The sequence below is a fragment of the Arctopsyche grandis genome, chromosome 10 (assembly GCF_051622035.1).
Source record: "Arctopsyche grandis isolate Sample6627 chromosome 10, ASM5162203v2, whole genome shotgun sequence".
Taxonomy (NCBI): Eukaryota; Metazoa; Arthropoda; class Insecta; order Trichoptera; family Hydropsychidae; genus Arctopsyche; species Arctopsyche grandis.
Window position 1 is genome coordinate 9264280 of NC_135364.1, and position 21446 is coordinate 9285725.

A 21446-nucleotide genomic window follows, 5' to 3' on the forward strand; every position below is an offset into this window, starting at 1 on the left:
AATATACATACATACAAAGTCCGTAAGCTAGCAGCATGGCTCGGTGGTTGCGCTTATGCTAAGCACCGAGAGGTTGCCGAGTTCGATCCCGTACTAATTTTTAATGCTGCTGATCAGACTTGGATATTTGTGACTCCTAATCGGTTGTTTCCTATGAGAGTTTACCAATTTATCTGATTTCATTATTGAAACTGGCAAAAATACCATCCTACCCACTATGTCATCACAATCTGAATTTTATTTATATACTATATAATTTATATACAAGTTTAAAATACATAGATGTCTCCATGTATTTTAAACTTGACGACTTGACTCTATGTATTTTAAAATGATTTAAAATACATAGATTTTTCAGCATCTTGAAATATAGCGATTTATGTAAAAAAAAGTTTGGGGGGGGGGTTGGAACGTTTGGCATGTGCTCCTGATATTGAGCACCTGAAACTGGTGACGTCAGCGTCAGATGCGCGGGTGCGTACATATACACACACACACACTCATTAATTTATCATTTTGAACGGGTGAACGAGTTGAATAGGCGAGCGTGCAATGGGCTTTCAAATTTTTATTATTGATATCTATAAATTACCTTACAGTATATTTATATATATATCCATATGTATATTTTTACTTTATCTGTTATTATTAAATGCTATTTTTTATGTTTATGTATGGATGTATTTATGTTTATGTTCAAATGTATTTTTTTATGTATAATTGATGAGTATATTATTTTCGTTATGTATTAATTGTTATTTTGTTTTTTTTTGTGTTATATTATTTGACCATTGTGGGGCTTTAGGAATTCCTGTTATGCCACAATAGTCTGTTTAGAATAAAATAAATAAAATAAATGAATAAATAACATATAACTTTATTTTAATTCGTGTATCAATTCCATTCCGAAGCTACCCATTGAAATCAACGGGCACAATACTAGTATTCCAATAAAAAATAAAATAAGTACGCAAAAAATTTACTGCAATAAAACGGACAATAAAGAATTCGTGTTAATTGAATGGAAATATAATGACTCTGGGGGAGTTGAGATAAAATATAAAGAGGGGAAGAAAATTGGAGAGGCTTTTATTCAATAACGCATATGTATGTAGGTTGTAGGGGGATGCAAAAAATGTTAAAACGAAGGGGCTTATCATATACATATTTATCAAGTTCATTCTCATAATTGTGATAATATCTTATAAGCTTTATTATTTTCATACTAATTCTGGTTAAATTATTTGATATTCTGTAATATGATTCGCTTTATGCAATAAAAAATTTCCATAGATACAGTGCTGTGTAAATTTCACGCCCTTTATATGTTAAGTAGATTATTAAATAAAAATAAAATAAAAAACCTACACTTCAGGACGAGTTTTCACCAAAACGGACATTTCCAGGACTATCGAATTTCCAAACAAACTCTGAGGCTGCATTTCAACCGAAGGAGGGGGCGGTAGGAGTAGGATGAAAAAAAAACAAAATAAGAATAAAATGGGATTTTCCGGGAGAAAGTGAGTCCCTCACGCACGCCGTTCTAAATTCCTTCGGGATAAAGAACGGCTGCGATTTCGTCTTTTGAATACCTTAATTCCGGATTTATAAGCCCGAGATAGACTTTTAGTGTGAAAAACATGGCCCTTTTACAAGCAAGGACTTTTCCGCGACGCCGGAAACAAATTGCGAATTCGACACCAAGTCCAATCAACACGTCATAATTATCTCAAAATAGAACGAAACGTGAACAAAAAAGAATGTAAAAAAACAAATCTTACAAAAATCGATTTTCAATCTTACCCGACCCACTTCTATATTTTAATTAAACGAATTCTTATGCACGGCTAACGGACGTTGGTTAATTAAAAAATATACGAGGCCATTAAATACTTTGCGAATGATTACCATGCCATTAAATTCTACCCATTAATCACATTATGTTTTAATTTTAAAACATAAATCTTAATTTTCGATCTTGATACGAATAAATGTGCCATACACTGTACAGCTAAATTAATGATTAACTTCGAGTTAATTGCATGCTTCAAAGAAGCCAAATAATTAATTTACGACATGTATCGAATACATGTTGAATTGAACAACAATTGAATTGTTGAACAACGCTAAGCCGCATTCTTAGAGACGGTTATATAAATGGGATCGTCTTCTTACTTGTGATTAATTATTCGGTTGATATCAATATTAGACGTTTGTATTATAATTAGTTTGATTAAATACGATCGATACTGAAACAATAAAAACGCTATCATATTTATCGATTGACTTCGTTGTTCGTACATGCAATGTTTCATGCTTAGTCGTATGTACCAGTTTTGAAGTTTTGAATTCTATTGTAAGTAATGTTTTAAATGTGGGTTATTTTGATGAAATACAAGTTTTTTTATTATTGTTAAAAAATAAGACATTGAGCTACAACTGAAAACTTTGACATTACGTCAAAATCAGAAATGCTAAGTCAAACAAACCACAAGTTTCGGTTATTGTTAGATGTTATTGGAAACTTCTCATAGATGGAAATGTCTTTTAAGTTCAAAAATTACATAATAACTCAATTTGATCTTTGAACTATTGTATGCCATGATGTCAGTAATATTTAAATGTTAATATTTTCCCATCAGGAAACTTTACATTAAAACCGTCTGTCTGGTTTGGCAGCTGCTTGCGTTTTTTTTATGTATAAACTATAACTATGATTAGCTATAAATCATCAATTCTATTCAATGTAACAAAGCTTCATTCTTGTTTTAACCTGGGTTCGAGCCTTAGTTAGTTCTCGATTGAAAATAATTTAAAGACTTATGATTTGAACTATTTATGCAACGTTGCTGGTCAGATTTGCATACATGTGATCCCAAGTCGATCGTTTCCTATCATAATTTGCCAATTTTTCTTCTTTAAATGTTGAATTTCTTCATAAAAGGTTCTTCATAAAATGGCTACCTACCCTATACTTGTCACAGCTGTCTAGTAAATACATAAATAACTAGGAGATTATATGAAAGGATCACTAACGACCATGTTAATAAACTTGTGAAGAGTCTCGGTAATTGCAACAAGATGTCTAAACCGTCGTATAAAAACACAGATTACCAAAACACCTTTATTTCTTAATTTATATTTTAACATGGTGCAATTACAGTTGCCCTAAGCGACACCTATGGTTTTAAATATGTACATAAAATAAAAATTTATCTTATATGTAATTTCGAAAGAGACTTTGTATGTTTGTTTGGTTCGTAGAATACGTGACGTCATCGAACAAATCAAAGTTTCTATGCCGACGATATTGATATTGTTTTTTCGATTCAAAAAACAAATTAATGTTTACTATTAAATTGCCATTTGTTTAAGCGGTTTCTTTTAAAAACATTGAGCGAAGCCAGGTAAAATTCCTAGTATATTATACATTTGAAATCATATTCGAATAGTGGTTGGATGGTCTGGCCAATTTGATGAGGAACCGTTTCAACAATGAAATCAGATAAATTGGTAAACTCTGATAGGAAACGATCGACTAAAGAGTCACAAAAGTCTGACCAGCAGCACTACAGATAATACTCGGAATAAATTCTTGTCAATTGAGGTCAACCCAGAGCTTAAGGTCGGGAACGACTCAATGGTTAGCATTAACGCTATTACCGTGCTACACTGCTGGATATTTGTTTTATACTGTAAAGAATCTTTAATTATGATTCAGTCACAGAATCTCTTGTTGAGTTTCTTAGTAATAACAACGCCTAACGGTGTGCTATTTTAGTACTCTATTTAGTTTCAAATTAATAGGGGTGAGTGCGCGATTTTGTTTCATTTTATGTTTGAATCATGGCGGTTGAATATTTGGCAAATAAAAGTCGCAGAATGTCATTTTAAATGTATAAGTCTGATCATACATACATATGTATATGTAGCCAGCAGTATGGCTCGATGGTTGCGTTTATGTTTAGCACCTAGAGATTACTGGTTTCGATCTCGTGCTAATCTTTAATACTGCTGGTTAGACTTGGATATATATGACTCCAAGTCGATCGTTTCTAACGGTTCCTCAAATTGACAAAAATCATTCTACGTGATGTCACAAATATCTGAATTTGATTTATGTACAATATGTAAAAAGTCTAAACCCACAGATGTCTCTATGGATTATTCGTATTCTTCAGCCTTTCGAAATACAGTGAGTGATTTATTTAATAAAAATATAGAGTGAAAAAAGAAAAAGTAATAGGCGTTTAAACAATTTATTTTATTTATTTATTTTTTTATTTTACATATATACCAGGAAGGCCTTACAGGTAAATCCCAATTAAAATCTGACAGTGAGAGGGTGGCGAAAAGGGAAAAAACGAACGGAACAGTGTGGATAAATCCGGAAATGTGGATAAATTCGGTAAATAGACATCACCGAGAACGATAATGGAGTATTTTCAAACGTGTCTATTAGGATTATTTTTCACCATGGTAATAGCGGATTTGATTTCCACATTGATGACCAAACCGAGCAAAATGGCAAAGTTTGAAAACAATCGGATAAGAGCCCAAATTTTGTCAGATGAAATCAGACGAAAAAATCGAAAGAGAAGTAAGAAGAGGCGTGTTATAAAAATGCTACAATGTTTGTAATTAATTGTCTAGGAAGGCGCTTTGGGTTCTCCTGTCAGGCTTTCCTGGTGTATATCTATGTAAAAATAAAATAAAAATGTATGTATATGTAATGTCGAACTATGGTAAAAATGAAATATGTACCACAAAAATAAAACTTTATGCTTCGACGATGCAGAAATATTGATATTACTATGTATATGTATAATGGAAGCGAACGACTTGAGTTGGGATGGATGCATTTTCGGTGCATCGATTCCATGGGGTTTTGTGGTGGAATCGAAATCAGCTCCCAATTTTTCCATACACAAAAATGTAATTTGTCAGGGGGATGGTGGGGGAGGGGCAGCTGCCCGCGATGTGGGGGGTGGGCCATGGGGGTGGGAGGGAAATGATGGGGCTCCGGGTGCGAGGGCGTAGGCGGGGGGGCGGAGGCACCCGATCGATACCACGGCGTAGCAGCGTAGACCCTAATGCCGCTACGGCTTCTACAGCCGTGCTACGACACTCTATGACAGGCGTCGTCAACAATGGCACGTGCTACTGCCGAATGAATATATAAGCACGGTATTATACGTTTCACTTTGGGAAATTTCGTATACCGTTCCTGTTATTCTGACGTGAAATATTAATCGCGTGCATTCAATAAACGCTGGATGATTCATGGCTCGCGGTGCTCTCGGGAAGCTCTTGAATAGTTTGAAAATAGAAAAGCATTCGTTGCAAACTGTAGCAGTGTATTGGGATATATGTATATGTAAATTTTAAAATCATAAAAATATATATTTACCATTACGAGATTACTCAAATGTGACATCTACGGCCTACTTTGTATATATTTTTAATTAATCTATACCCATATATAAAATGAATGTCTTTATGTCTGTCTGTGTGTCTCGAATAGGCTCTTAAGCCACTGAACCGATTACGATGGATTTGTTGTATGCATGTGCGGGACGATTACTGTGAAAAAAAAACGGGAAAAAACGGTAACGGAAACGGAAAAAAAGGAAATGAGTGTCATTGCAACGCAATCATTTCAAATGTGTTCGCTGCCTGCGTTTTTCCGACAAATGGGAATGGGAACGGGAATTGTATGCGTTATTGTGGCATTGCAACGCATGCCGGGTTCAGCTAGTATACATATAACAAGTCAAAAGCTAAAAAAAAAGTTTTTTAAAAACAAACCTCTTTTTTTTTATTTCATACCAGGAAGGCATTACAGGTAAACCCCAATGCGCCTTCCTGGCCAAATTACAAACAATACAGCATTTTTTATTATATAAGTCGCTAAAAATTACGAGACACTGACTTAAACTCGACAATTAACGAGACATCTATGAATTGTACATACATTTTTTTTTTTTATTGTAATATTTACATTAATCATACTCAAATAGTGGTGACATAGTGGGTAGGAAGGATTTTTAGCCAATTTTTAATCGGGAATCGTTTCAACAATGAAATCAGAGAAAATTGGCAAACTCTGATAGGAAACGATCAACCAGGAGTCACAAATCCTGGTCTGACCAGCAGCATTACAGATATACTCAGAAAAATTCTTTTCAATCGAGGTCAGCTCAAGGGATCGAACTCGGCGCCTCTCAGTGTTAAGCAGAAGCTTAACGACCGAGCCACGCTGCTGGCTTTTTTAGTTTTGTATATAAAATTAAGATATATAAATTATTATTTTGAATAAAAATACTAATAATTTTATTTTTCTACCGCCATCTATGTATGTATACAACTAAAGACTACAAAGACGTCACCCAGATTTCAAATTTGCAAACTTCAAAGGCGTCTTAAACGATATTTTATCTGTATCGTAATGGCGGAGAATACATTGACTTATGGTGCGTACCCACCAAGCCAACGAACGGCCCACAGGCCAACTTTAAAAACCAGTAGCGTACAAAATATCGAAATAAAAATTAAATTTAAAAATTGAAATTAAATATCAAAATTAAAACTATTATTATTATATTAAAATTAAATTCAAGTATCAAAATAAAATTATAATCATTATATTAAAATTAAAATTAAATATTGAAAGTTAAAACAGAACATGCACAATTTAAATAAATTTTCGAGATTGACCTAAAATTAGATCATCAACAATCACATACAGGTAATCCTCGACTAAAGATGTTTTGACTTACGAAGATACGCACTAAGATTGAAAAAAAATCAAAGAATTATTATTTTTACTTCCCCGTAAAGCACAGTTACTGAGAATATATCATGTATTAGTATGGGTGATCCAACAATTTTTGCTAGCCCGGGGTGTTGTCGGTCACATCAAACGGATTTTTTTATTCTTCAATTGTTTCTCTCGTCGAAATAAATCAAGTAATTAAATCATTTCAGAGGTAAAATTTATCGAATAATGTGTAATTATTAATTTTATTTCGATGAAAAAAAAAACCCTTTGACAAATCACCGACATCCGACACCGCGTTTTTTTATGAATTGTTTTTTTTATCGATCATCGACGGTCGAATACAGTAACATATCGTGACGACTTTGAAGAAATAATAACAAGATGAAATTATAATATTTCTCTGGTTTTAAATGCGTATCGTCGTAATTCAAAACATCAACGATGGTCTAATTTTAGCTCAATCTCGCTCTTAAGCTTAATTTTGATTTTTAATTTCAATTTTTTAATTTAATTTTTATTTCAATATTTTGTACGCTACTGGTTTTATCCTGCTGGTTAAAAAGTTGGTTCAAAATCGTCGTTGGTTTAGTCCGTAAGCACAATTATATTGATGACCAAAATGAGCAATATGGCAAAGTATGAAAACAATCGGATAAAAGGCAAATATTTTCATATTAAGTGAAACGTAAAGGAGGTTTGTAAAAATGAATATCTGTTTGTCTGTCTCGCATAGGCTCTTAAACCACTCAACCGATTACGATGGAACTTTCAAGATTTGTGGTGTGCATATCCGGGAAGCTTACTGTAAATAAAAAATCAGTAGATGTCGGGTTTATAGACGAGGCGGACCCGCTAGGCTCAGTCGCCGCTGGGAGGGAACCCGCTCCTTGCTGTGATTGGCAGCTTTTTCAGAGTACTCGAGTATTACCGTGCCGTGAATACACTCGACTTTTACCAGATGAAATACTCCGACATATACTGCCAGGTTCGCATATAATTTCGGATGGTTGGGCAGTGTACGGAAATATTCCACATATTGCGAATGTAATATACACGCATTCGTTTGTGGTTCACCAGGATAATTTCGTGGATCCAAATGATAGTGAAATACATACGCAAAATGTGGAAAATATGTGGATGCGTGTGAAAAGAAAGATGAAGCGTCAATGTGGCACAACTCGAGCCCGTTTTGATTCATATTTAAATGAATTTGTATTGAACCACAAACGAATGCGTGTATATTCCATTCGCAGTATATGGAATATTTCCGTAGGCTGCCCAACTGTCCGAATTTATATGCGAACCAGGCAGTATATATCGGGTTATTTCATCTGGTAAAAGTCGACCTTATTCACGGCACGGCAATACTCGAGTACTCGCACAAAGCCGCCAATCACAGCAAGTAGCGTTTTCGCATCGCGACCTGCGTTTGAACGAGAATTTAATGCGTTATGTTGGCATTGCAACGCATGCCGGGTTCAGCTAGTGCTATTATAAACTTGAAATCATGTTCAAATAGTGGTGAAAAATAGTAGATAGTGGTTTTGGTAATTTGATGCGGAACCGTTTCATCAATGAAATCAGAATAATTGGCAAACTCTAATAGGAAACAATCGATTTGGAGTCACATATATCCAAGGTCTGGCCAGCAGCACTGGATCAGGGCTCGAACCCGTGACCCCTCAGTTAGAATTTTATGCAAACCACTGAGCTATGTCGCTGTTTAAAAAATTTGCATATGTTTGCAATTATATTTTATGTATAAACAGTAATGACTTTAATTCGTACTGCATATCATATCAATTTGGATGGCTTTGAAACGGTTATTTATATATATTTTTTTTAATATTTTGTCTGTTGATATATCAACGAATGATTTTGGAAATGGATTGATAATTCTTTAAGAAATTTACAATTGAAAAGAGTTGAAAATTTCATGAGATACGTATGTATGTAGTATACCAAATTTGAAGGTCCAAAGTTAGATTTTTATACATATGTATAATTGGGCGCCGTCACAAAGCCGCGCGAGACAAAATCGCGCAAACCCTGGATACTTATCATACACATATGTAACTACACTTTCAAAATAAATAAAGATTCCTATTTTATCAGTACTGTGTTCTATCGGATTTTTCTTATTTTTTAATATTTATATTACTTATTTTCTTGCTTATATTTATTTATATATGCGTTGCGTGATTTTGTCGCTGCGTGGTTTCCTCCAGGCGATTTTGAACCGCGCGGTTTTGTCGAGACACCATAACAACTGTTTTCATCTCATGAATTTCAGAAATGCATATAACTAGTACTTCCACTACTATTGGCCAGGCTATAAACGTTTAAAGAACAAAGACGTGTTGATAGGAACTGTATCAGTAATTAATAATTGCAAATATATTATAGATTGAATGAATTTTAGAAGACTTTTTTCAATTAATGAAAATACGCTCCTTTTACAAGTGCAAATCATAATATAAAATATGTACATATTCATTATGTAAGAATAGTAAACAAAATACACATAAAAAAAACAAATATCCAAATTTTAATTAAAGCTAAATTGCAAAAGTCACTCCATGTCAAGTTTGAAATGCAATGTTAGTCGTCGAGCAAATGAAATGTTTGCGTGTTTACTGCGATTAAGACAAAAATCAATATATTTTCATTACAAATGATTTACATATTTGTTTCCTAAAGTGAATTACTTCAATGTGTAGGTAGGTTTCCACATATTTTGTATATGTATGTATGTAGATACATATCTTGAAGAAGAGTCGTTGTGTCGAAATTGTACGAAAGATCAAAGCAGTGTATTGTTACAAAGGTGGTTGTTTTTAGTATGCAACGTATTCGTCAGAAGTGTTTTCCATCTCAACCATGTGGGTAAACATTTTTTGGAAATTTGAAACGTGTACAAGAGTATACATACATACATATATTTAAATAAATAAAATATAGAATATTTACCTTATGCAAGGAATCATTCGAATTTATTTAATATATATCGTACCAATCTAAATATTTCTGTATGTAAATATAGCAAATACGAGTACTGAAATCTAACTTAATCTATCAGCTGATTTGATCAAATGCTAATAGTATACTTGCAAGATACATAGTATACTTGCTGATTGCATACATACATATGTATGTATATACGTAATTTAGCAATTAGCTTCTGGACAGCTACATATGTATGTTTGTATGTAATTTTCAATCAGACAGCTTAGCAAGCTGGTTTACCTGATTGTTACTATCATTCGATTATAAATGGTCACAGTTTTGATTGATGGAATCAAAACATACCGTTATACTTGGTGAGTAATTTTTGCACAATATTAAAAAAACTCATATATGTACGTACTATATTTTGGGAATTGACTTCTGATAAAATCTTTTAGAGCCACGTGGAACCGGGTAACTTGCAAGCAATTTGATGGGAGATTTTGTTGCGTGACCAGATAAAATGTATGCAGTTGTATGGAGCATGCCATACCGGGCACTGGTTGCCCAAGCCATAAAATCAAGCAACCAGCGAATATATTGCTTGAGTGATCAACACGATCTCTTATAATGTAAAGCGTTACCACATTCGGTGATTAGTTGCCGATGAAACTATGATCATGTGTGGCTGTATCAACATATATTCAAAAGATTCTTGATCACCTTTGGTGACCAATAGTGACCACAAATAAAGCGTTAAAGCAGAAAAATTGATGCAGCAGTCGAAAAAAATGTAAATTTGGATTTATGAAGTGTATACGTTACAGTAACGATTTGATGAGTATAGGCAACTACAAGGCGTTGCTTGTGCGAATAAAATTTGAAAAAAACTTTATAACGATTCCGAATCATTCCAAAACTCATCTAAGGTTAATGAGATTTTTTATTGAAATTTATATTTTTCCATGACAACATTACGGGTAGTATAACTTTTATAGATTATAAATTTGAAATCATGTTCAAAAAGTGGGTAGGGTAATTTTTGGCGATTTGGTGAGGAACCGTTTCAACAATGAAATCAAATGAATTGGCAAACTTTAGTAGGAAAAGATCGACTTGGAGTCGATTGACCTCGATTGAAAAGAATTTATCCTGAATATGTATTATCTAAAATGTTGCTGGTCAGACTTGGATATTTGTGACTCCAATTCGATCGTTTTATATCAGAGTTTGCCATTAAATTGACTAAAAACCATCCTACCTACTATGTCACCACTATTTGAATATGATTTATGTATGTACCCATTGCCATTTCAATCTCGTTACACTCTCCACTATACCCTTGTCATACTCCTCACCCCCATGTTCCACTTCCTGTCTTTCCTCGATATGCCAAGCATACAGCGTTCCATGCTTCTTTGAGTGCATTGGACTTTGTGCAGCATCTTGGCGTTCAGTTCCTAGTATATATGCATGTAAACTATGTAATAAGTAGACTACGGATACAGAGCGTGCTTTTTCCAGGAATCGGGGCAGTTTGGCTCTATTAACAAAGCTAGAGTACAAAAAAAAAAGGTTCGGCGAACCTTTAAGAGAGCTGTACATCCGAAACCTTAATTTTGTTGCCGTTCCTTTCTTCGATATATATATTGAGTGAATGCGACAATATATGTATATCAATATATATATTGAGTGAATGCGACAGTTGCGCTTCGACCAGATAAAAAGTATTTTAAATCGAAAAAATCGAGGTTTCGTATTCTCCTATTTTCTCCTCCGAAACTGGACCAATTTTTAAAAAAATTTCATCATCGGTATGAGAAAGATATTTTCTGTGCAACTATGTGCGTATTTTTTTTTAAATCGACCGTTAAATAAGCACGCTGGACTCTTTTCGTGGGTGTAAAAAAAGAGGCGATTTTATAAATGTTTGGCGGCTCCTAGCTCCTATAAAAAAATAACTAATCAAAAAAATAAAACGATAGACGCATCCCAATGGTGGATATCCATAGCGTATTAAAAAATAATTTCTCCAGGGCCATAATTGAGGAAGGAAGAAGTGTAATACGTTTGTATGGACAAGGCGCTGGTGTCCAGCCCCCTTAACAAAGTATTTACAACAATTGAACAATAAACGGCGCGCTGTGGGTCCGGCCACTAGTAATAAGTATTAGCCATTTGTATGTGCTTGTTGTCAATAAAATTTAAAGTAATTTTTTTTTAATTTAAAACATCAAAAAAAAACAAAATTACTGAAAAACGTATCGAGTTTACGGTATGAACACCAAAAAAATCTTCGAGTGCAAAATGTTAATATGTAATTTATCAAATTTGGTAGCCTTACCACTATTGAAAAAACAAACATGCAATTCCGTTTTTCAAAAATATGATATAATACGCCTAAATGTAAATATTCACGCAAAAAAATTATACAGATCAACAGGCTCCGAGCATAAAATCGGCCATGTGTGAAGAGCGGCGCTAACGACAAAGGCATATTTAATTTGAGGGACATAGATATGTAAATTCGCTAATGCCTGAAATATTTCGCGTCGAGACCTAAAGCGAAAAGTATTTGTTCCCGTCAGTCTACGGTGTCATGGGACGACCGAACCGGACCCGATGAAATATTTCGCGATTTTCGCCAACGCCACGTAGTACGTACACATAATTCGAACTCGCGCAACCGTATCGTCGTTCCCAAAGTTGACACCGTAACACGCGCAAAATTCGATATGTGCGAATCTACGGTTGTCGACCGCTGTCTTGGGTCTTCGAGTTCACGCCTGGGATCTCAACTTTCAAACTGCCACGACCCACCCGTCCTCTCTACCACCCGCCCACCCCTCCCACCCACCCACCCACTGCGATATGTGAAAAGCCGCCGAATTTCACCGGTGAATGGCCGCTTTGACCCGCGGTCCGCAAAACGCAACGCCTCACCACGTGACAAATGGGAAGAAAAACGACTATTGATCGAATGTTTGTGTGTGAATCGTATTTTAAGTTTGTTTCTGGACTCGGAAGTAGCGTGCGTTTGACTTTCGACTTGGCCTGTGTACGTTTGTGCTCGGGGAAAGTCACCCATTCATCGTGTGCCTTGTTTGGGTTTATTTTTTTCACGTAGTATATGATAAAAATATATAAAAAAAAGAAAGTGATGTGTGTATGTTTTTTTTTATTTTTTTTCATATAAAGTATAAAGATTTCAAATAAATAAATACCAAACTACCTGATTCTCATCATCAAATCGTACTTAAATAATGAATTATCGTCTCCAAAAATAATCGCAGCTGGCGTTCCGCAGGGGAGCTTGCTTGGCCCACTCTTGTTCTCCATATATATAAATGACATACCTATTCCAAAAAACTGTCACATAGCCCTATATGCAGATGATACAGCTTGCTTCACAAGTAGCAAAAAACCAGACACTATTCTTAAAAATCTTGAATTTGCAATTAAAGCAATGACTGAACACTTCACTAAGTGGAAAATTCAAATTAATCAAACCAAAACAGACGCCATATTCTTTAGTGTTAGAAAGCATAAACCAAGTTCAGATCTGAAAATCCCCTCTGGAGAAAGTCTGAAATGGCAGTCAGTAATAAAATATTTAGGAGTAACGTTTGATAAAAGAATGAGATGGGCACCTCACATTGAGGCAGCGAAATGCAAGGCGATGCGGGTTATATCCTCAATATATCCAATATTTAATCGCCATAGTTCTTTATCAACGCTAAATAAAATAAAATTATATCGCGCGCTCATATTACCATTATTAACCTATGCTTCACCTGTATGGAATAACGCCTCGAATACTAAACTTTCCAAGCTCCAAGTAATACAAAATAGATCCCTAAAAATAATTTTTAATACACCCATATATACTAACCTGAAAAAACTGCATGCCATATATAATATTCCGTTTGTTACAGACATTACTAACAAACTAACCAGTAGATTCTATGACAGAATCACTAATAACCATACTAACACACTTGTGAAGAGTCTCGGTGATTACAACAAAATGTCTATACCCTTCAGGTATAAACACAGATTACCTAAACACAATCTGCTTTAGGTCATCGACTTTAGAGAGTCTTTAATTAATATTATGTATTAGATGTATTATGAACATTTATAAGGAATGTAAATAGGTTTTTGAGCTCTTTTTCCTATTATGCGTTAGACTAACATTAGAATAATATAATACTGTGATTAATAACCAAATTAAATTAAATTGTAAAATAGAAAATGATCAGTAGATCAGTAGCTATTAAAATAGATATAAGATGTATTGTGAACATAATTTCGTAATAATAAAAAGCATTTAAAAATCAAAAAAAAAAATCAAATCAAATAATAAATATTACAATAATAATAATTATAGCTGAACAAGGCATACGTTGCAATGACACAATAACGCATGAAATTGCCGTCCCCGTTCACGTTTCTCATGTTTCAAGTTAAAATTAATACTTAATAATAATCAAATTAAAGTACAGTGATGATAATTTGTCAAAAAATTTGAAATTATTCAATTGTTTATTTATTTTATCCTAACAACGCAGGTGGCGATTAGAACGTATTTGAAATTATTGCTTTCTAATGCCACTCATTCCTGTTTTCATGTTCCAATTTCCGTTTTTGGGCGATTTATTTTATACAGAAACCATCGCGGGAGTGCACACAATAACTCACGTTTCATTGCAATCGGTTGAATAGTATAGGAACGCATACGTGACAGACAGACAAACAGATAGACAAGCATTGATTTTTTATATATTATTCGTAAGCATTGATTTTTATATACAATTCGTAATATTGCAGGAGATGGGTGTACGTGAACACTGACAACAAAAATATATACATACATTTAGATGCGGATGGCCGGGCAAGCGTGCGGGGATGGAAGGGGACACAGTTAAAAACTACCAACAAAACAGATCAACACAAAACTTCTATATATGTATGTATTCTGTTTGCTGCCAACGTATCCTCTAGGGAAATAAGTCTCTGAGCATTTAGTACCGTCTATTGAAAATGTATTTAAATTATCAATTAATTTTTCAATTGGTATAAAAATATTGAATTTATTTATATATAATACACAAAAGCAGCAAAATTTTGAAAAATAAGAGAGGTAGTCACAAAATATAAAAAAAAATATTTAAATATAATATAAGGAGAAAAGTTGGGAATGTCTTGCATCAACAGTCTGTCCCAATATATGTGTATACAAGTACAAGCTATGAATAAAAAACATCCCCGTGAGGCCCGAATGGAAGAGAGATCAAAACTCACTCATACATACATCATATCCGATTATGAAAACTGTGATGAGTGCAGGCTATCAGACAAACATTTTGAAATAATCTTTGATAATTAATAATCTACGCTCACTGAGGTAGAGATTTCACATTCAGGCACGGCAGCAATGATTTTATTAAGAAGTCGGATAGCTCTCGGAATATGAGCCATCCGATAAAAAACTGTGCGGGCTGGAAGAAAACTATCAAATGATAATTTCTATCACGAAAAAAATATTAGTTATTTATGTATGTACATATGTATGTTTGTACGTAGTCACTGTGGTACTGTTGCCTTTTCGTATTGTTTAGATCCATGTTATAGATAAGGGTTTGTCGGCTAAATTTAAATAAATTATAATAATCGTCTATCGATAGATATGTATATTATACGTAGGTAAAGTCTTGAGTTTATGACCCTTTCAGGATCAAAGGAATCTACTTTAATGTTTAATAACAGTATCGGACATCAATTTGCGAATATACAAAGTGGTTCATAGATCAACGTCCACATTCAAAGCTTAAGGGATGATATCTCTCTGAATAATATATATTTTTTGTTATTGAAAACATATCGTATAAAACATTTTTTTAAATATTAACTATTTGAAAATGGTTAGAAATTTTATCAATAATAAATTAAAAAGGGAAAAATTCTCATAAAAGCTCATATAAAAATATATTACATAGTTCAATTCAATTCATACAAAAATATACCCTATATATTTTACATTTTTCGATCGTTCATCTCATATATACGCAGTACAATTTATAATCCTAGTCCATAAGTTGAGTACAATGTTTCAGAAAGACTTGTTATATACGCAGCATGAATAAGATATACTCACCTATGAATAATATATTCATCCCCTACGAGTTTGGGGTTCTCACAGAAAATTGCACACGGTCAAAAACAATATATTTACGCACACCCATCTTTAATGCGGCCTTATTCTTATTTTTTTTTTCGTTTTCCATTTTATTCGAAGGGTCAGCGCATTGCTCGATGCACGTCGTAAAAAGGTTGTCGACCCTAATGCATCCCATTTAAAGTATTTTGTACAGAGAGAGAGAGAGAGAGTAGTGCGAAGAAATCGATGAAAACCAAGAACATTTCAGTGGAAAACATTCCCTCCAGAGTCGTTTTCCTCCCTCGCTAAGAAGGGTGGGATACATAATTTATAGTTTTCCACAGCAGCTATCCAACCCCTCCGAGCACCCCTTGATTCACCTGAGGAATTACACTTTAATTAAATATCGTGCCGAAATTGATTCTTTATAATTACTGAAAGGCGTGCACGCTATAGCATCAAACGGGGGGTAGCTAATGAACCTCACAATGGAATTTCATTATTTGTGATTACTCTGAATTTTCGGTTTAATCAAAACTCACGTTGTTTGTTTACGCTCCGCATTATTTGAGATTTAGTTTTTTATTAGTCATTGATTTTATATACATAATGGACTTACCTATGTTGAATCCGTCAATGGCGTCTCCGTGTGGTTTCGATGACCAACTGTAAGAGCGTCCGTTCATGTTCAAGGATCTGATGCATCCTTCGTAGCCGCTTTGCACTGGTAGTTTTTCCAAACCGGATATGTTTCCTCGACCGCCGATAAATACTGGATCCAAAAATGTCATTCTTGAAAACAGTCCCTGGAACAATTAAAAAATCTATGAATTCACTGTAACGAAAAAATTGCTACCATGAATCGACACTTCTCACAATCATAATATGTACATCAGTGTTCGCTAAGTGAGCTGTTTTTGGGTGTAGTTTATATTTTGGGTGTGAACCTTAGTTTTCGACTAATAAAGGACGAAGACGTCAAGAAATTTATATTGTTCTCGCACCTTTTGTAAGGAAATAACTGCAATGAATACTTGTGGTACTTAAGTACCTGCTCTGCCCGTTCAATGAGACTATTTTTGTAGGAAATTACTGCCAACTAAATATTTTTTTCTCTAAGCGAGACATTATTTACCTGCCATCAGGGTAGTTCATTTAATTTTAAAATAATGCTCTCAAAGGAGCCGAATGGTTAAAAACAGGAAATAATGTTTATGACCGACGGAGAGACCGATGTCGTTAAATGCACACAAGTGCGAGTATAAATACAAAAGTAGGTATAAACCTCCCCGACAGAGAGAAAAAGGAAACGACACATGATGAAAATATTGAAGTTGTTATTGATGTATTTTATTACAATACTTAGCACTTGTTTGTTTACTTTATTGTTATTTATTTTATTAAAATACATATAATATTTAAAATTGAAAACCCCTGTAAACTTTATCTATAGCAAAAAATAGGCCAATAGGATAATCCTGGAAAAATGGACTACGTCCAAATATATGTAATATGCTTAAGTAATTTTGTGCACACCTATAATTGATGTACATATATGTACATATATACCAGAATCATAAATGTGTAAAGACTATATTGTGTTATGTATGCACATTGTTGGTGAGCCAAATAAAAATTAAAAAAAATAAAAAAAATATGTAGCTCGCATGGCGACCAGTGATATAATTTTAAAACTAGATAATAGTTGTAAAATTAATAAGCTCTACATTTATAAAAATACATTTCCTTAATATAACGGAGAGAAAGATATTGAAATGGCAATGAGCGAGTCACAAAATTAGAAGAGTGGATGAAAGACGGACTAAAGAAGTGCTAGAATCGTATCCGAGAGAATGTAAGCCGTTGAAAGGAAAGCCACATGGAATATGAGTAGGCGAAATTAGGAAAATGTGTGGGGTGGGATGGATTAGTTGCTCAAAACAGAGACGAATGGAAGCGTGTTGGAGAGGCCTCCATCCAGCATCGGATGGTGAGTGGATGTAGATGATGATAATGAATTTAAGAATACCCACGTGAATGAGAAAACTAATAATAATAATCATATTGTAAACTAGAGATTAGGTAAGTTGATCTCGTCAACCACTGGTTCAATTTCACGCTAAAAAGGCCTCAGCGTATACATAAATCCGGATGACAAATTTTGAAACTCTATCTGGTGAGGACTTATAGAATTCATAACTTGAAAATCATAATCGAGAAAGAATATTACGAAATACAAAAACCTTGTAAACATAGAATGAATTCAAGACGATAAACGATATATAATAATAATAATTATTATTTTTAGTTGTTTGTGTATATATATATGTTTTTTTTTTGTTATGTCTAATTTATTATTTTGTTTCTTGTCTTTTCTGTTATATTTTTGACCATTGTGGCGCATTAGGAATTCCTGTAATGCTACAACGGTCCAAACTTTAAATAAATAAATAAATAAATGAGCCGTATACAACAACCAATAAGGTCTCGCGATCCATCGACCAATGATCTCTCTGTGTTGATAGTACACGCATGAGTATAAATAATTTAAGGTTTTGGACCGTGATTCATTCAGAGCTGGATCGTCGTCGGAAGAACAATAAACTACCATAAGTACTGCGTCTTTCAATCCGATCTCGGAAACTCCTCTACACGTGCACGCTACAATATATTTTTATTCCAGACTATAGGAAAGACAGTGCAATATCTATCGTCCATAAATATGTATATGTAAATAAATATATAAGAAAATATAAAAATTAAGTAAATATAATTTTATAATAACAAAAATGTGACTAAAATACATGTAATATGTACAATAATAATTAGAAATAATAAAATAAGATAATAAAAACAAAGGAAAAACTTTTTTATCTCAATATAAAGTCAACCCGAAAAAAATATCAAAAAACGTTATATCCTGTATTATATAATATTTTCTTACAATTTCATTATTTCTCTTTTGTACTTCGTTTTCTTGTGAAGAGGATTGACTGTAATCGGCAGTAAAGATATCAATAAATATAATCAACACGTTAAGAAGATCCTTGATCAATTCATCCTCATAGAAAGATGGACTATATGTTTTTTATATCATACCTATATATTAGCATTTGAAGTGAAAGCCTAAAATATTATATTTGATTAAAAGTTATTAAAAGCTTTTTTTTTAGGACTTCAATTAACATTGAAAAATATTTAAATGTTTTTCTTGGCCCGGCCTTGAACATGGTTTTTAATATTTAATTAAATTTTAATATTTCTTATATTAATATGAAGAAGAAAACTTGAAATGGTTTCCATGGCAATAATTAGTACATGTATGAATCTACATATGTATTATGTAGAAGAAATTATTGTACTATATGGTTGTGAGGCAGACGAACTAAGGTAATATGTTGAATATAATGGATAAAAATGACACACATAAGATGGGCAGAAATGGAAGAAGATTGTCGAGGTTTCAGCAGAGAGCGGTGAAAAGTTGATGATGATTAATTTGAGGAACAATCTCAACGAGTACGCATTTAGGCTACAGAGAGAAAGTCAACAAGTGTTATCATGTCAGAAGACAAATTACATATACTCATATGTAGATGTGAAACAACAGGAAAACGTGTTATATCGACATGTGAAATATATTTTATGACACATAGCTTACCTCAAGGGTTAGTTTACATACGTACTAGCATAATGATTGGCAAGTCTCCAGAATTTTATGGCATTTATCGAGACGGCTCCATGCAAAAACTTGGCACCATCAAAATCTATCGCATCTAAAAAAACAACATAGCCCCTCTCCACTTTTCATTTTGTTTTTTCTTGAAAGCAATGGAAAATACTAGAGAAAAACGTCTTCCAAGGACACTTTACTACATGCCAAAATATATTATATAGTAAGTGGATACGATACATAAATCAATTTTGAAACATGAAAAAATTTATAGTAACAAAAAAAAAAATAATACTCTAATACTCTTGAAATTTGCTTTAGAAACATGCCTAGTAAATGATATAAAAATGAATATTAATTAAGAAATATTTTCTGTTATATAAAGATTTTTATATAACAGAAAATATAATAAGATCTTATATATAATTTCGAAAGAGACTTTGTATGTATGTATTGTTGGTTCGTAAATCCGTGACGTCATCGAACAATTGAATATTCAAATAAATTTAATAAAATGTTTACTATTAGATTAGCCATGAATCAGTTTATATTACAAATACCGAATGAAGCCGGGTAAAAACACTAGTCTAATATATAATTTCGAAAGAGACTTTGTAAATAAGTATCATTGGTTGGGAATTTCGTAAACAATACAAAGTTTCAAAAATGATGACAATTAAATTGGTAGAATCTTATATTTTTTTCGATTTAAATAAATTAATTAAAATAACAAATGAATCATTAAAATGAAAGACTATTAGATTCGTCATGTTTACGCTGTTTATATTACAAATACTGCGCGAAGCCGGGTAAAACAACTAGTTTACTATACCACCAATTTGGTATACCATCACATGCTACTTTAAAGGCACAGACAAATACAGAGAGCTGTACGTGATTAGACTCCAGCTGTTAAGGACATAATTTTAAGAACACTCAAAAGTGCGGTGCGGGACGCGTATGTGGTCTCCAGCGGTGAGAGGCGTATGTTCGCGTTCCTCTCTGCGTATCTTTGCATTAAGGAGATTGACCGAATGTACAGAAAAGGAAACTATCCTAAACGATCAGTAGACTACGAAATTCAGTCAGAGCAATGCTGGTCAGTTTGAGTAGTAGATACATACAAATATTTATTTATTTAAAATTGGGAAATAAGATATCAATTTTATATTTTTACAAGATGCGGTTAACGGGGTGCTCCTGAGTGACATCGATGGTATTGAATGTATATAAATTTATTATAGATCATAAAAATGAAATTCGCAGTGGGTAAGGATAGTTTTTTCCAATTTGATGAAGAACCATTTCAACAATGAAATCAGATAAGTTGGCATCTGATTGGAATCGATCGACTTTGAGTAATACATATACAAGTCTGACGAGCAGTACAGAATAAATTATTTTCAATCAAGGTCAATCCAGAGCTCAATCTCAGGAACCTTTCAGTGGTTAGCATTAATGCAACCACCGAGTTAATATTGCTGGATATACATACATACATTAAGGCGCAGACACACTGAAACAGCAGCACTACAGATTCAAGGTCAACCCAGGGCTTGAATCCGGGAACCTCTCGCATTGATGCAAGTTACGCTGTTTGTCTAACGTGTGTCTTGACAAACTGCTATTACATTTTATCAGATTATTAAAGTTACAAGCAAACAAATTTCCAATTCCGGTCAGAGCAAACGCAATCTAAAATCCAATCACAATTATTTGTGGGAGCCAAACTAGCCATAACTTGTAACATAAAGCACCCCACACACCTCCCTTGCACATTTACTTTCCACAACGAGTTTGGAGAAAGTTGGTATTTGTCTTTGACTCTTCGTAAAAGTTAGAGATCCCTATTGCACCCGAGACACGCAACGCTTCTAATGACCTGT

At 33.6% G+C, this 21446-nt stretch overlaps 2 protein-coding genes across 3 annotated transcripts in view; one reads left to right on the forward strand and one right to left on the reverse strand.

Moving 5' to 3' along the window:
• Positions 1-21446, forward strand: part of LOC143917831 (uridine phosphorylase 1-like) — a 348253-nt gene that overhangs the window by 56626 nt on the left and 270181 nt on the right. The window contains exon 2 of the mRNA XM_077439428.1: positions 11839-11894. The gene's annotated coding sequence lies outside the window, so the exon portion shown is untranslated. The remainder of the gene's footprint in view (positions 1-11838; positions 11895-21446) is intronic.
• SP2353 (EGF like, fibronectin type III and laminin G domains protein pikachurin) overlaps positions 1-21446 on the reverse strand; it is a 203169-nt gene that overhangs the window by 15940 nt on the left and 165783 nt on the right. For both annotated transcript variants that reach the window (XM_077439423.1, XM_077439424.1), the window contains one exon: positions 16507-16693. In XM_077439423.1, the coding sequence (XP_077295549.1) occupies positions 16507-16693 (187 nt within the window). The remainder of the gene's footprint in view (positions 1-16506; positions 16694-21446) is intronic.